Here is a 17,290-nt window from a genome sequence, read left to right on the forward strand (position 1 = left end):
ATTAATCTCACTATTTGGCTTATTATCAAATCACTTATGTGGGGTGCAGGTATCTCTATAAACTCGAGATGCAGCAGTAGAAATTATAAGAAATTCTTCCCTTGTCTTCTGATGATAACAGTTTTCAAAGAATGTGTAAAAATATTGTTCTAACATGAAAACTGATTTTATTTGTAGAGAGTAAGTACAGAGCTGACTTAGTTGGCAAACATTTTGTTAACTCTCAGTTAATGGAATTCAAGCCTGAAGCACTGGATTCATACTGGAAAACCAATTGCAGTTTCACATGTTTTCATTAAATCCAGGTTAACTCACTAAATTTATGCAACTTCTGGATAAACTTGTTGAACTATAGTGTTTCACTATATGTGAAACACACAGTTTTTTAGACAATTACCTTTTTATGTTTTCTAAGATATTTTCTTAGGAGAAAAAAAAGCTCAGATAAAATAATTTATTATTAAAAATCATGACTGTTAGAACTAAAGCCTGCCACATGAAGTTCTCAGAGTGTTTTGTGGAAAGAGTAGAGTGTTTATTTTCAGACAGTGAAATTGCAAGACACAGACTTTCTGTGTCATTGAACAGAAGAGGCAATTGCAAAATCAATTGCAGAAGGTGGGGATCCAGATTTTAAATTCTGCGCTTTAACAATTAGACCTCAGGATAGCTCCAGGATAGCTTGCAGGCCTCCTTCTCCCTCCGTTATGTAGGGAAAAATCCTACTCTACTGAAAGTGAATATTCTAGAAATATTTCAAATTCCATTTAGTGAAGAGAGATTGAGAAGAAAATCCAAAGGAAAGTAATAGCTATTGAATTGTATTACACCTATATCCCAGAGCAACAGATCTTACTATTTTTCCTCATTTGAACCTCGTTCATGAGAGTTTTGTTGTTAACTTGATCCAGATGACAGATCAAAGCATAGTTCCCTATTGCCACCTTGCTAAAATATTTTTTAAAAGACAGTTTTAATATTATAGTTTTACAGTTACAGATTGCTGTTAAGCTATTTAGTCTGTTACCAGTCAATCAAAGACTTTCATTTCACTTCGGTATATCCTTACTTAAACTCAACAGAATTTTAGGAGGACAAGAAATATCTGTCAGTTTTCTTACAGTGCTAGATCATAAATTCTTTGGTAAGTGGGTTAAAAATTCAGTTACACATACCATTCATGACCTTGACAGCTTAGCAAATAGTGATATTGAATGATCAAAGACGACTGTTTCAAACCCTAAGGGTTAATATACCTGTGCACCTACATTTAAGCTACTTTTAATTCCTTGATCATTCCTTTATTTCAAAATGGATGCAGTATTTATTGAATGTAGTCAATAAATTTAAAGGAGAAAAATCTGAGGACATTGTTTAAGCTTGAACTAATAAGGCTATACATGGTCTGTAGGAGATGCAGTTAATTAATTGTTGCATTTTACAAGTTAACATGTTTTTCTTCTCTAGTATAAATCAAAATTAAAACCTGCTCCTTCTCAGGTGTGGGCCTGTTGTTCACCAGGCATTTTCAAAAAAAAAAAATCGTTGTCAGAGGTGTAGCTATGTAAATTCTGGGAAACCCTGTTTTCGAGTTTGAAAGGAAAATGTGAATAAAAGTTTGACCTATAACTATTTCAGATTAGGAGTGCGGGGTGGCAGGTGATGCACATTAGATACTGTGCAGTTTAAATGCATGTACGATCATCACTCTAATTTTCATTAATTGTGTATTTTGAGAACCCAGTTTCCAGACCATCCAGAAAAGTCATATGGAATATTAGATATTGTTGTGCTTTCAAAAGTAATATAAGAAAAGATGCTGGATGTTCTTGAATAGGAAATTTTCAGGTATGCCAGGGATGTTGCAGGAAATGATGACATTGCCAAGTCAGTACGTGGTATTTTCCCCTGACAGACAGTACTGAGGCAGTCCCTGAATGTGTTGATGTAGACCCAGACCATGGGGATTTACTATCTGTCTGATAAAGCACCTTTCTGTGTGTCTATGTATGTGCTTGTATGTAGGTGTAGGGGTGTGAAGTCCTGGGGTCCTGAACAAATTCCAATGTGGTTAATTAATTTCTTCCTCAAATAAAAATATAACTGGCATTTCAAAGCCTACTAAAGATTAAAAGTTAGCAAGGGGAGCAAACAGAAGTAATGTTACAGATTTTTGTTTAGGAGGATGTGAAAAGGATTGTATTGTTCCTCAGAACGGTTTTATTTTTGTTCTTCTTCCAGAAATCCTCCTGTGCATCCTCTTCAAAAGTCCTGCTTTTAAAAGTTTGAAATCATACCATGTTTGTACTTCTTAGGTCAAAGCTAAGCATGCCTGGAAAATGCAGTTCAGTGTGGAAGTACAGTGCTCTGGCAGTAGCTGAAGCAAAGGCAAACAGAACCTCAAAATCGTTTTTGTTATCATTGTGAAGAGCTAACAAATAAAACCAAAAAGCTTTAAAAAATAATATTTTGGGAAGTATTTAGAATAATTTTAAGAAATTAACGACAGTCACAAGTCATGTAAAAGTTTGGATGGTTCGATGGTCACTTGGGTGGAAAAGAAGTTCTCATTTCACATTTCTCATATATTTTGCTTCCAGAACAGACAGACTAAAGGAGGGCTACTAGAGCATTAACATTTCTTTGTGCACATTTTACTGCAATCTGGCATCCAAAAGGAAGAAACATTAGAAGTAGTTTATTTATATTTCAGCACCAAATTAGAAAGATGACATCATTCATTTACAGTTCTTATCCCATGACACGTCTAATCCCCAACACCTCATTACAGAGGACACTTTTAGGATTGCATATATCATCTTGTTTAACTTTTGCATTCTTTTATGGAATACAGTTGAAAGGTAGGAAATTTAAGGCTGTTCATTGATAAGAAAATAAACTAATAAAATGTTAGGAGCTTCCCTAAAGAGGCAGGGTATTACAGTGTTTACAGTAAGTGGCTTATTATTTGTCTATTAATCCTCCATCTTTTCCACTCTTTTGTTCAAAAGGCCTTCCTCTTTCGAGCTAAAGACAAAAAGACCAGCTATGATGGTTCAGGTTGAGATGGTCTTTTTAGAAATACTGGTAGAAAGTCATAGCTGAAATTCATACAGCTGTATGCTTCCATCTTCTTGTTTGGGGGGGAGAAAACGAATTGTGCAGATTCCTCTTGCTCTGTAGCACACTGAGAACATGTTGTTCCAGTGCTATGGAGATGCTCAGAAATTCCGATGGTGCACATCTGATCTGTGATTTTTTTCTGTATCTTGTTGTTGTGGATGCCTTAAGGATTTGGTTTTGGGTTGGTTGGTTTGTTTCTACTTGAACTGAGTACAGATCCCCTCCTGTAAAGTAGTATTCTATGATCCCTCTAATGGACGTCACATGAAGTGCTTGAGAAGCATTGTGACAACTGGAAAAAAATTAATTGCTGAAAAGACACATTTCCTGTGATTCTGTGATTAATAGTTTTCCTTGCATTAGATTTAGTTAAGTTCAAATATTATGTAATATGAATATTTAGTTTGCCTTTTTTTTTCCCAAATACCTTTTCAACTTTAGCAAAAAACATTAAAATTGGGAAATTTACTAGCACTTGCTGAGTTTTACATTTCTATTAAAATATACCTACCAGTGAAATTTTCCAAACAGAGATTTGATATAGGATTGTTCTCATAGGAAAATCAAATTACAGTAATCCTGGAAGTAAATTTACCAGATACTAGCTATGGGACACTAGGTATCTCATGGGCACTTTGAATTGAGAGCCAGTTAGACCTGTTAATAAAGGAACATACCCAAACAAATGAGTTGTATTTAAATTAATCTGCTTAAGAATCATTAGTTTGAGCAAAGTCCTGGGCTAGTGTATTTAACCAGCATCCTCATCCGGGTTTCTGTACATTGTGCATGACATTAAGTGTGTTAAGATTGCTATCTTTCCTTCAGTTAACTGTGTGATAATAATTGTATATGTCTCCAGTTGATTATTTTTATTTTGGAAGAGGTTTTTGAGAGATGACAGCATTTTCTTCTGGGCTTCGTTAGTGCAAAATTAAGTAAAACTTGATTGCAGTTTAATAGGTTTGCCTGTGACAGTCTTCAGTCCTACTAACACAGAAAAATAAGGACTGTATCCACTGGTATCAGACAATTGGTAGTAAGATATTTTTGGTGTTATGAGCAAGGTTTGAATTATTCCGGTCCATGTATTTCATGGTATGGAATAATTGTAACAGTGATAAAGAGCAGCGATGTATCTTGTTATCTCATGGTGACATAGATTTTATTATCTGTACACAACTGTAGCTGAAGTGTTGATCTCTTTTTCAAGATCTGTATCTAAGACTTACTTGCATTCAGTAATGTGTCATTTCTCTGAGTGCCTGTGTGTCTATCAGTTAGTTTTCAGATTCATTTTCCTTACAGTTTAGCAGGGCGCTCCTGGTGTACAGTTAAAATAAGTAAGCCAAAGTAGAACTTCTAGCATAACTGTTTATGATTGTTGTATACAAGCTAACTGTAAATGTTTGAAGTACACTTAATATTCCTTTCAGCGAGATTTAAAATGTTAATTGCTAAGACATAATATTAGACTGCAAAAAATTGGAAACTGTTCTAAATAAATTTAGAAAAGCTGAATGTTTTTCATGCTTCAGATGCAACATCCTTGATCGTTTACTTTTCTGAATTTTTTATGCAATTCTACAGATGTAAAAGCTGAAATAGAGGATGTATTCACATACTTTATTTTTCTATTTCTGTTCCCTTTTCTTTGTGAGCCAGCAGTCTGGACTTTTAAAAAAAAGGAGAGCCAAGATCTTCCTAAAACTCTGACTCCCGTTAGAATAATATGTTCCAATATGTAATACAGTTGTCTTACTTTACATCTTAAACAGACACAAAACAGAATGAAACTGATGGCAGATAACTATGATGATGACCATCACCACTACCACCACCATCACCACCACCACCATCATCGATCTCCTGGGAGGCCACAACACTCCAACCACAGACCCTCTCCAGATCAGGTTGGTCACCTCGTTTTTCACTTTTCGGTTTTATAATTTTGTTATTTTGCTCTCTCAAGATAAAATAAATTTTCCAAAGAATTAATAAGCAAGTGATGTGTTCTTTGAACTGAAACTATTTATTTATTTATTCTGGTATTTATTTACATCCCTGAAATAGTTGGAAATTTTGGCTTTTTGTCTGGTGCCTTATTTATCTGCACTAGGAAAAACAGTCTATATACACAAGTAACTAATTTTCAGATGGAGAACCCTGAAGAAAAATTAAGCATTCCTTTTATATGAAAAGTCATTGTTTGATACTAAAATAGGTTATAAGTTCATAATGTCTGGGTAGAAGTAAAAGGGAAAAACGTTGATGAAGTTATAATGGGAATGTATGATAGACTACTTAATTGGGAATAGGAAGCAAAGAAGCTAAAGATGCTTTTTTTTTTAGAATGACCAATAGAATTGTACTGAAGACAGAAACTGGTAGGTATGAGCAAACTCAATTTCTTGGATAGCAACTCAAAAATAAAAAACAACCCCAAAACCTGAACAACACAACACAGAATCGTTTGAATTCTTGGAACATTCTAAGAACAATTTTCCTGTCAGAAAGGGGAGAAGGGTATTAAGGACTTGCTGTCTTGGTTTAGTTCTGTTTCTGATTAACAAAGATAAGTTGGCTGAGTTTATAAAAGAAGGAAAAGTTATCTGGAAATGTCTGTGAATTAAAAAAAGTTTTGACTTTATGCAAGGAATAGAATGAAAAAACAGAATGAAGAGAAGTGAAAAAACAGGTAACAACCACTGCAGTGTTACTGAAAGCCAGACACTGGTTTCAACTACTTCAAGAAATCTGAACCTGTGAAAAAAACTTGAGGGACAAGACGATATAAGAGAACAAATATTTAGTCAAGAAGGTGCTTTTCAATGCATGGTAACAGGTTAATCAGGGAAAAGAATGGATAAGAAGCATCACGAAAGTCTGTATCAGAACATCTTCAAGAACATAAAGGCATTATATGAATGATGGAAATAGGTACATGATTAAAGATAGAGCACATGCAATACTAGCTATTTTACTAGTACTCTCAGTTTTACTCGGAATTATTTAGGATTATACTGAACAATCTCATGCAGGATATAGGAGATCCTTGGAGCCTTAAGGAAGGCAAAGCTCTTCTCATCTTTATAAATAAAACATATGGGGATTTATGAATCGCTTTATTTTAGACCCTGGAAAGTTATGGAACAAATTATTTTTAATCATTGAATCAATAGAAAGCCAGTAATCTCTTTATTGCTCATTTTCAGTAGCTTGATGTGTGTATCAGACTGTGTGACCTTATCTGTCTGTCCATCTCAGTGGATATCAGCCCACTTTATACTTGCTTGGTCCTTACCCTGTTTTCATCATCATCAACTGGTGCTTCCTATCCTAGACCAGATAAACTATTTCTTTGCCTTACATTCTTTAAGATAGGAGGTAATTTATCACTACTCACTTTATTCTTGCACTTTTCCCAGGTGACGGTTTTGGACCACTCTCTAAAACAGAATGCAGGTCTAGCATTCCCATCCTCTATTTATTATGCTTCTATTTGTCAAGGAGAGTTATGTCAAGCAAATGTAATTTCCTTTGATAAGGTTTTGTGGCTAAGGAAGAAAGTGGTAGCTACGACATACTTTAAATTCATAATGCCTTTGACACTGTCGCACCATATATTTGTAATATACAAATAAATACATAATTTTGTAATATAATTAACAAGTAATGTGAAATGAATTACAGTAATAAAAGCTCTAACTGTAAAAAATATTTTTATTTAAATAATTATGAAATCATCATGATATGGGTGAACAGCTGATACAAACAATGTGCCACAGACAAATTTTCTGTTGCTCGTTGTCAGACAGGGGGGCCAGTTACAGAAGAATTCCAAAGAGATCTGTCCTTTATTTGCTTCCATGGAGTATTGTTTTAGAGGTTATTTCAGTGATGAAATAGAATAACCATTAATATTGTTGATCTTGAATCAAGCTGTAAGAAGCTCTAAGCATAGCAGAGGCAGTCAAACTCTCAAAAAGTTCCTCCAGTCATGATAAACTGGAGAAAATCTAGAATCAGTAATTTGAAATTTGGTAAAGACAAGTCCCTTTACAAGGGAGAAGTCACATGCACTGATGAGGTAATAGCATGGAAAAAGGAATCTAAACTGTACAGTGGAATACCATTGCAATGAATTTGGATCTAATTCTGGGATAGGTATAATGCTGGAAAAGAAGCAGGAAGCAATTATTTTGTTCCTTTGAGCACTGGTGAGACCTCATCTGAAAAGCTGTATACAGTTTTGATCACCATGCTTTAAGGAACACAGACAAATTAGAAAGGGACAAAAGGAGAGCAACAAGAATGATAGGAGTTTTAGAGAACATGACCTGTGAGGAAGGCTTAAAGAACATGGTTTGTTTAGTCTAGAAAGAACCAAAAGGGAGACATAAGTCTTCTAATACATAAAATGTTGTTATAAAGGAGACGATGATCAATTGTATTCCAGTGCCCAGTGGAGAAAGAGTAGGAGCAGTAAATTTAATTTTGCCAAGAATAACTAGGTTAGTTATTAAAAAGAAAACTTTTTCACTTTGAGTCTAATGAATCTGTAAGTGGAAACAAACTGTGGACATTCTTTCATATACATGTAATGGAAGGTCTTTTCTTGAAGATTTTTAAGAACAGGTTAGATGAATATAGCTTTATTTCACCTCGTGTTGGACTTGGAATAGGTGTTCTCCTGAAGTACTCCCTAAGTTTCCACAGACTCTGTGAACAATTAGCCCAGCATATGTTTACTTGCAAAGCAAGCAAATAGGAGATCCATAGCAAAATCCCTGCTGAAATAACCTTTGAGAACAGCACAGACAAAGATAATCATGAGTGAACTTTGGTCGTTGCTTTATCTTACATTTTTTAATCATGAGTTTTATTTTTTCTTCCCTTTCTGTGTTGTATTTACCATTCTGTATGACATTCATTTGTGCAGCTACTTGAGTTCCATGTGCTGTAGAAACCTGCATTTCCCATTCAGTATTACACACAAAATCTAGATATGTGGGGTTTGATGGCTATAAACCAACATGTGGCTTAAAAGAACAGAATAAACTGAAAAGAATAATAACCTTGCAGATCATCTGAGGAGATGTTTAATTTTGTAAGGTGACCAGGAAGTTGTGCACTTTGTAACATAAATACCAGTTAATTTAGTGAATGCTAGGGAGGAGTTTTGAAAGTTTTCTCACAACTGCTGGAGAGGTATAGTTGAACATACAGTGTTAATCTTGAAACTTTTCTAATTTCTATAGATAATACTGAGTTTTCTAATTTGCATGCTACATTTCTATAGAGAAATAGCTTCATGTTGTTATATATGTCTGTAAAAGTATGTACATGTGCGCTGGAGGACATGTTTGTAACAAAGAACAAGATATTTCTGTACTCCTTTTAAAGAGAATGGTGTACCTCCAGTTTCTCAGAAGAAATATATACACACATCCTGCTTGAAATAAGCCTACTTTTTAGGAGGAGCTGTCATGTTCAGGTATTGACATTTCTTTTAAAGATCATGGTTTTGTTATAATTGTTACTTGATTTCATATCCTGCCATGGGCAGCATGTGGCAGCATGGCTCTAGAGTAGTAAAGGAGTAGGTTCTCTGACTTCTCTTGAAGGAACCAGTTGAACACCTTTTTTTCAGATGTAATGGATGTGTTTAGGTCTTCTGGCTGCTGCTAGGGAGCAAAATCAAGTTTCCAGTCCTTTCTTGCCTTTATTCTCTCTTTTTGCTCTTCTGTTTAGGGAGAGGCATAGATTGGTGACCTTTTTTGCCCTTGTATGTCCTTGTTTTACCTAATCTCTGGTGAAGCTGTAAGAAAACTTCTCGAACAGTAGGAAGATTCTAACTCTCCTCTGCCCATACACATGGTCATGTTACAGTGAGTCATGATGTGATCCCTGGTTATGTTGGTGTATCTGATTTTATTATGTGAATAAATATATGGAGATTGAGTGCTGCCATGCTATTGGCATTGCAGTAGTAACCATTTTTAGTAGTCTTTAAAAACCTCAGAAGAAAAGATAATTTTGCAGCTTTGCACAAAAACCAATTTATTGTCTTCAGTTTTAGCTTGAGAGTTGGCAATCTCTCTTAAATTCCACCTGGAAACATTTTGGCAGTCAGTGTGTATCCTGAAGTGTGGGTGTAATACTCCTAGCATGAAAATGAGCTTAATAAGCATTCTATACTAGCTTCAGTTTCCAAGGAGTTGTAATATGCAGCACCTTGTAGACTGCATTACAGTAATCTAATCTGGATCGTTGTATCCAAGATCTATTTGGAACAAAAAACCCCCATGGCTAAATAAATTTGAACTTCCAGATTTAGAAACTGTCCTGTCCTGTAGCTTAGATTTCATCACAAAACCTACTGTCCAGCTCCATGTTTCTCATGTTTCTCACCTCCACATACTTACTGTTTTTCCTCAAAACCTTTTTGTCTTGGCCTCAGTTTACCCACATCATCATTCGGTTTTCTTCCTTGTATGGAAAATATCTTGAAGGAAGTGCCTGTCTGTGTCACACAAGTGACTGGGTGCTCTTGAAGCAAATTGCTGTAACTGTTGGAAGTTGTTAGGAATCAGCACATTTGTATTCCCTGCCACAGCTGCCTTCCTGCCCTGCAGCCCTTCTGTCAGCTTTGTCCTTTTAATATCAGAACAGGACTGCACATTACTAACCAACAGGGAATTCTGCCTTGCTAACCACCAGTCTGGTCAAACTGAGACATCTCCTTCCCTTTGTGTTCTAATCTCAGAAGCCTCTCTGCCTCTTCCTGTTCGTTTCCTCTTCTGAGTTTCAGGCTCTAGTCCCCCATATTCACTTACTAATAATTTCTGTAAGCATTTGACATTCCTGCTCAAAATCCTTACAGTCCTTAACTTACTGGCACATATGACAGATCTCTAGCTTGGGGATGTTCTCCACATAATGAATAGCATTCCTTTGCCAACACCCAGGACTTTCTTCAAATTCAGGAGAACTTTGCCATGTGGTTGAAGGTCTTAAGTACAGTTCCTTCCTTACGACATAGTAAAAAACTATAATTGATTATTTCAATTAGAAGCAGTCTCTCTACGTGAAAAAGGGACTTAATAAGAAGTGTAGGCAATCTATGACATGTATGTGGCTTGGATATACTTAAGTTGGTCTGATGGCTTTCTTGATAGGAAATTAGACTGTTTGAGAACTTGATTCTGCATCCACACAGTGGAAGACTGAAAGTATTCCAAAGAATTCCAAAGAATTTTTGTACTTTAAGACTTTATTGCCAGACCTGATTATTATAAGAACTATCCAATCTTCTTACTTCCCATTGTACTTGGGGTTTTTAAAGACATAAAATGTACCGTGTTTCTAATCTCCTAAGAGTTTCCTGAGTTCCCAAGCTGTAGTGGATTCAAAGCTGAATGCTTTACTCTATGGTCACCAGGGCTACAAATATATTCTAATTTTGTTTTATGATGAGAGATTATGTTCTCATAAAAAAGAATCTGATTTTTAGAAAAATGTCACTATCACAGGGTGTGCCATAAGGCTTTAGGAGCTGCCTGTTTTCCAAAAAGTTGGCCCTATTCTTAGAAGCTGTAATTGGGGATGGAATGTCACATGGTGTCTAAGCATGTAAAAAGATGTCCTTTTACATCTTTTAATCCTGTGTGGCTACATAGAGATTTTGTTCCTACTTAAAACATTTTTTATGGCCCTTCTACAAGGTAGTGGTGTTTAGAAGTAGTTTGACACTAACTCGACAGCAAGTTTTCTATTACTTTGAGATCTCAGCAAGGAGGCCTAAAAGGTGGTTCGAGGTCTCTAAAGCAAAAGTCCTCCTTATCAGGACAGTGATGGGACAGGACTGTCACAAAGCCAACTGTTACAGAGCTGTCTTAGTATTACATGCGTGTCATTTTGAAACGGGCTTTTTGAAAGTATGCTGGTAAGCTCATTCATTTGAGAAACGAAATCACATGCAGTGATGCATGAAACTTGACAACAAACTGACTGTTGCCAAGTAGTTTTAGTATGCCACTACCAACTAACTTTTTGAAGACGACCATATGCTCTCAAAAAATGTGTTTATTCTTTTGTAAAGTGGTGACTGGTCTTGGCAGTGGGTCTTTGTTCATCAGCTGGAACTGCTAAATGGCCTCGGAGTTGCTGAAAGATGGTATGTGAAAAACTCTGAACAGGTCAGATGGTATTTTGTTTGAGGTAGATGACTTTGAAATCAGAATCACAGGACAGTCAAGCAACAATTATTATTTTAGTGTCTGGATCCTGATCTACAAATCACTGTATTGATCCGTATGTAATTGTGGAGAAGGCAGAGCATGCTACTTTGTGTATTTTGGCAGCTCTGGCTGTTAGCATAATGCCTTATATTCTGTGTCCACACTGGAAAATTGCCAACCTCAAACTCCTGAATAGGCCTCAGGAATATTGAAATTGAGATTTTTCCCTCAAAAAAACCCAAACAATAAAGAAACAACAAAACAACACAAAACCAAACAGCACAACCTAAAATCCGGACAAACATAAACCGAAACCGATTATTTTAGCTAATGCAAGTAACCATGGTTATTTGAAAAGCATACAATTCTTCAAACTCCTTGTGTCTGTGAGTAGAAAGTTCAATCAGAGCAGAAGTTTAGTACCTGGAAAACTGAAATATCTTGTTTGGGAATTTTCTACATCATTGAAACTTTGTCTTTCAAGAAAGAAGGAAAAAAAAAAAAGCAGGGGAAAACCCAAAGCAGCAGTGACATTGTCGTATAGAGTGACATGATATAGCTGTGTAATGCAGTAAATTGGAAATGTTGGCTTCCTCCCTGACCCAGATTTTGTTTAATATTCTGTGTGTTTCTTTATCCTGTGTGTTTACACATTGTATTTGGGCAGGTGTGAGCTTGCTCTTGTCTGTTCACTGAATGTATGTGAACTTGTTCTGCTGGTGCCTCAAGCTGCAAGGAAATATGCAATTGCATTAGCACAGAGCTGAGCCTGCACTAAGCTCATTGGAGTCACATGGATTTATTTAATTTAGGAATTTGGGCAGGGCAAGGTTTGCTTGTCAGTACATTCAGTATAAACAATCCCAGGCATATCCACTGTAAATAACTAGTATTGTGCTGAATTAATTAAATTTTCGAGAACTCAGGAGTGCAGTGCAAATTAGTCATATAAATGCTTTCACATTTTTAAGTATTTCCTCTGATTTTTCATCTTTGCTACACGTGTTATTCTTCTGGAACAAAGAACTTGTGATTCACGTCACCCGTTGTACAGACTTGTTGAACTGAATGCAGTAAAATCCTATTTATATCATGGCCACCTTTAAAATATCAATTTTCCAATTAAATTGTATGCAGTTATCATAGCTATAGGGTTTATTATAAACTTGCTACTGAATGGCAAATTGTTCTCTTCTAATGAGGATGTAATTTCTGTCTAAGCGTTTCCTAAAAGTCAGAAAGTGTTATCGTGTCATTATTTCAGTAGGTACAGAGAATTTTTCCTGCCTCTGACATCTGTCTAAGTATTTCTGTCTACTTTACCCTCAAAAGAAAACTGAAATAGTCTTCCACAGAGACTTGCCCACATTTTGAAGTTAATATGATTGATTTCAAACCTAAGGATTACTTTAAGCTACATAGTACTTGTGATGGAACAAAAGAAGGAGCCCTGAAATCCAGAAGAATCTGCTCTGGATTTGAATTTATCTTTCAGGGATACTCTAGTTCTGGATTTTGGTATGCTGCCATTTTGCAGTTACCAACATTGTACGCTACTCAAAATTTCTCATTGACAGTAAAAGCCAATAGAAATTTGTAATATTTGTTAATTCTTTTGTTATTCCTCCTAATTGTAATTATATTATAGGCAGATTAATTTTCATCTACCTTTTAATTATGCTAAATTTGTAATTTACTAAAATACCAGCTGAACCTGACCTGTATTAAAAGCAAGAAGTGGAAAATAGGTTTTGTCGTCTATGATGCTCCAGGAGATGGATTTTCTATATTGAAAAGTTATACCTCTCCTTTGCTTATAGAAATGAATTTATTTTATGTTTTGAGGTTTAATGAATGTGATATAAATGTATACACACTGCTCAGTGTGTATATTTATATATATCTATATTTATATGTTAGATTTGCAGTCTTTTCCACATATGGAAGAATTTTTCGAGATCATGTTTAGCTACAGAAACCTCTCCCCCTCACTTCCCCTGAATGTGTGTGTTATAATATACAACACATATAGAGGTTTACATTTATCTTATATTTCTTAGTAGAAAAATTATCTGCCACCATCATAGTCTAAAATAGGTCTTTAGACCAGCTGAAAGAGCCAAAAATGCATTTCTGGGAGACAGTAACTTGATAACAAAAGTTGCATATCTGGCACTGGTTACTTAAGTGAGATAACATGTCACAGGCTTTCACTACAAAGGGGACCATAAATTTTTGCATTGCAAATCTGATTTCACGGACCACTTCTTGTAAGAAGCATTGAGTTTCCGCTTCATCTAGTGATAAAACTTCAGAATGCATGAGTATCTGGTGAAACATCTCACTCCTGTTAATGCTGGTCTGGGTGTTGTAAAGTAAATGGTCAGAAACAACCTTTTGCTTACCCCCATCTCCAGTATTTCTGATTGATTTTAACCTTACTGTATACAAATAGAACAAATGGTGAGATGGGCTTTATGGTCATTTTCATAGCTGGGTGATACATGGTTACTTGTGACCCTTTCTGTTATGGATAGCTATGAAAATAGACCTCTGACATAGATACATATTGCTGGAGCAATTTTTAAGATTTATTCAACTTTTTGAATATACAAATGAAACATAAAGACCTTCTAAAGCTCTATGCACCAAAGACTTAAATGAATCCACTGTTAATCTTTCTGCTTTCTGGTTATAGGCTCAGTTCTTCAAATCGTTCATGCACAAAACTCTTCTGTAGTCAGTTGTTCTGCGTATGGAGAATTTGGAAGATTAGTCCTCAGCTGTGTTTGCTCCTAGAAAATGAGCAGCAGATAAAAATCTCTCTAAGCTCCGAGATATTCTGATTTTAGACTAAGTCCTTGATTTGAATGAAATGTCGTTGCTTAGCAGGTAGATTTCTTTGTAACAATGGGAAAATAATATTTGTAAGTGCAAGTATTTGCTGTAAGTAGGACAATTTCACAATTCAGAGCCAGAAGTTACATGTTTAATGACCCATTAGTAGCCATAGATAACAAGGAGAGTAATGTAAATCAGTCATCAGAAAGTTAGTTGAAGAGATGAGCAGGTTATCGGTAGATTTATTTAACCCAAGTTAAGACATTAATTCTTAGCATGCAGCACATGAAAGGGAAATGTGATGAGCCTTGTCAGGAAGGGTCTTCTACTGTGGGAAGAGAGCCAGAAAAGCTTAACTCATCAAGTGTTTAATGTTGCCTGTGTTGCAAAAGCTCTTGGCTAAAAGGAGATTAGGACTTTTTTTTTAATTTTTAATTTCTTTTTTTTGAAAGAATGGATTTTAAAAAGATACTGGCATGCCACAAAACTGAGGGGAATTGTGCTGTAACCAAATTTTATACATGTTTTTATGAGCTGACCTCGTAGAAATGCATTTTTCGCAGTCTTTGAGTGCACCTATGTTGGGATTTTAGTTCTGATCAGGAATGAAGATTTGAATCAAATCCTCCTCATCATTCCCACTTCCTGCACTATGGTTCATATCCAGAAATGATGTTGGAGTGGGCACTCCAAATTCCTTTTTAATTGAACTTAAATGAAAGATACATTCCAGGAGGTCCTCCAACACAGAGAAAATGCTAAAAGGAATTCAGTCTTGGAGATAAGGCAAAATTAATCCAGAATACCCCCCAGGATGGGTGTATTGTACAGAGGCCGACCCTCAGTACCAATTGTATCGGCTACAGATCTGTTGCTGTTCCAACACGCTGCTAAATACAACCTCCTGCAACTATTCCATGTTCACCAGTAGTCCAGAGTATGTCAAGTGCAGAATGGTTGTGAATAGACTGATCATTCCTGGCATCTGACTCTTAAAATTCTGTAGATTACCTAATCACGTAGACCATGATTAGAGTTATCCTCTCTTTCTAACCCGCTGTGTAATGTAGCCCCTGTTATCTGAAAGCCATGGTCTCAAATTTGCTCCTAAAACTGATGAGCCTTTATGGAATTGATGGCTGAGAAATGTGCCTGCAAAACCTGCATTGAGATACACTGCAATAATAAAACAGAAGATGTCTTTATACAAGCCTTCTACAACTGTGAGTAGTGTTTTCTGAGCGCTATTCTTTAAATTCCTCATTTTGCTACTTTGAAGCCAGTTTTGAGGTTTTAATGTTAGGTTTTGTGGTGATTGGACCAGAACAGTAAATGATATTTAGTAATAGTATTTAGCAGACACTTATTTTTAAGATGGTAAGCAAATATGAGAAGTAGCAGCACAGAAAACAAAAAAAAGGGCTAGGAAAGGATGAAATAAAATCAATGAATTTATAATCTATTAATAGCCTATGTACAAAGGCTTTGATAGTATTTGAGATTATACCACTGTGCTATATATGTCCAAATTAGATACTTGGATGTCAGACCTAAAAATTCAGAGCATTCAATATTTTAAGCACTTTAAATTCATAATAATTTTATAATAATCGTGAATGCTAATTTATCAATTCAAGTGCTATCTCTTTTTTCCTTTTTTGCCTGTCGGGAATTGAGATTTTGCTTTGCAGTTTTTGTCATTGAATTGCTATTCTTGACCCTATAAACGAATGAAAGATCCAAGTTTAAAAGGCAGTTAATGTACACAAACATTAATCAAAAATTGCTTGATTACAGTTTATTGTTTGAAAGAACCGTAGATTAATGATTCTGTAGGATACACACTGATATGAAAAACTAAGCATACTTCTGGAAGGCTCTGATCCAATATTAATACATGATAGGGCATAACTGCAGCTTTTATTTTGTTTCACAGTGTCACAAGAATGGAAAAATAAGTAATGAACTTCATTTTCTCAGAACTTCAGTGAAGAATGCTGTGTTCCCATCATTATCTATTTGCATTGAGGCACCAAACCTTAGCTTCCTGATGAACTTTTATTCGTGAGCCCAGTTAAAGATACAATCCTGATTCTTATGTGCTTTTTATCCAGTGCTTTTGGGTAGCTGTCCATACAGAAATATCTGTACCACCAGTAAATACCCACTCCTCAAAGTGCAATGGTCAGCAGAATGACAGAGATAGTTGAGGCTCATCTCACAGCTTTACCCCAGGTGAGGGCTTGGAAACAGCCTGTCTGCATAGCAGGAATAGTAAGTGGTCAATGAGTTCTTTTACTGTCCCTTAGAGAACTTGCATCTGTACCTTCTGGCTTGTGTTAAATTAAGAAGTGACAGCACATATCATGAAATTACAGTTCTTTGGTTTAATCCTATTGTTTTACTGAAAAAGAGGGTTGACATTCTCCAATATCTGTAGGAATTTTACTTTTCTCCTGAACTATCATCAAGCACCAAGTATATTTAGGTCAGTGCATCAATATATGACACAATTAACCAAACATACTAGATAGTAAAACATATAATTATTAAACATTGGGCTTTTTTTGATGGGGATGCTAAGTGAGTGAGCTCTGCTTAGGTTAGTGTAAGTCTGTTCATCAAGTAACTTGTGTCAGGAATTGAAAATGAGATAGGAACAGATTTTCTGGGGTAGGTGCAAATCAAGTCAAAATACTACATAGATACAGGTTTTTAAAACAAGACAGTATGCTGAGACTGGGTTTGGGGTTGTTCTTAGTATCAAAAATTTAAAATCCAGTGGTGGTTTTGTTTGTTGGTTTTTATTTTTTATTCAATTGTATGTTAAAAAAGATCACCGTGTTCAATTTTGTGAACTTGCTGATCAATAAAATTGGAAAATATGTAATAAATTTTTTGCATAAGGAATAAGATCATGGCACACACATTCTCATTGCAACAGATGTGAGGAAAAAATTACGGAAGAGGATTTTTATTAATTGTAGCTGTTGAAGTTGAAGTGGACCATGATCATAATCTGGACCTGACCACACAATAATTCCTTCATTAAATCTATCCTTTTAAAATTTATTTTGGGTACA

The 17,290-nt window shown here is 35.5% G+C and overlaps 1 protein-coding gene across 14 annotated transcripts in view; it reads left to right on the forward strand.

Annotated features, from left to right (window-relative positions):
* ERC2 (ELKS/RAB6-interacting/CAST family member 2) overlaps positions 1–17,290 on the forward strand; it is a 428,559-nt gene that overhangs the window by 298,178 nt on the left and 113,091 nt on the right. For all 14 annotated transcript variants that reach the window (XR_010433483.1, XR_010433473.1, XR_010433476.1 and 11 more), the window contains one exon: positions 4,902–5,036. Coding sequence is in view for 1 of the 14 variants with exons in the window: in XM_064667650.1 (XP_064523720.1) it covers positions 4,902–5,036 (135 nt within the window). In the remaining 13 variants the exon portion in view is untranslated. The remainder of the gene's footprint in view (positions 1–4,901; positions 5,037–17,290) is intronic.

The sequence above is a fragment of the Pseudopipra pipra genome, chromosome 11 (assembly GCF_036250125.1).
Source record: "Pseudopipra pipra isolate bDixPip1 chromosome 11, bDixPip1.hap1, whole genome shotgun sequence".
NCBI classification, from domain to species: domain Eukaryota; kingdom Metazoa; phylum Chordata; class Aves; order Passeriformes; family Pipridae; genus Pseudopipra; species Pseudopipra pipra.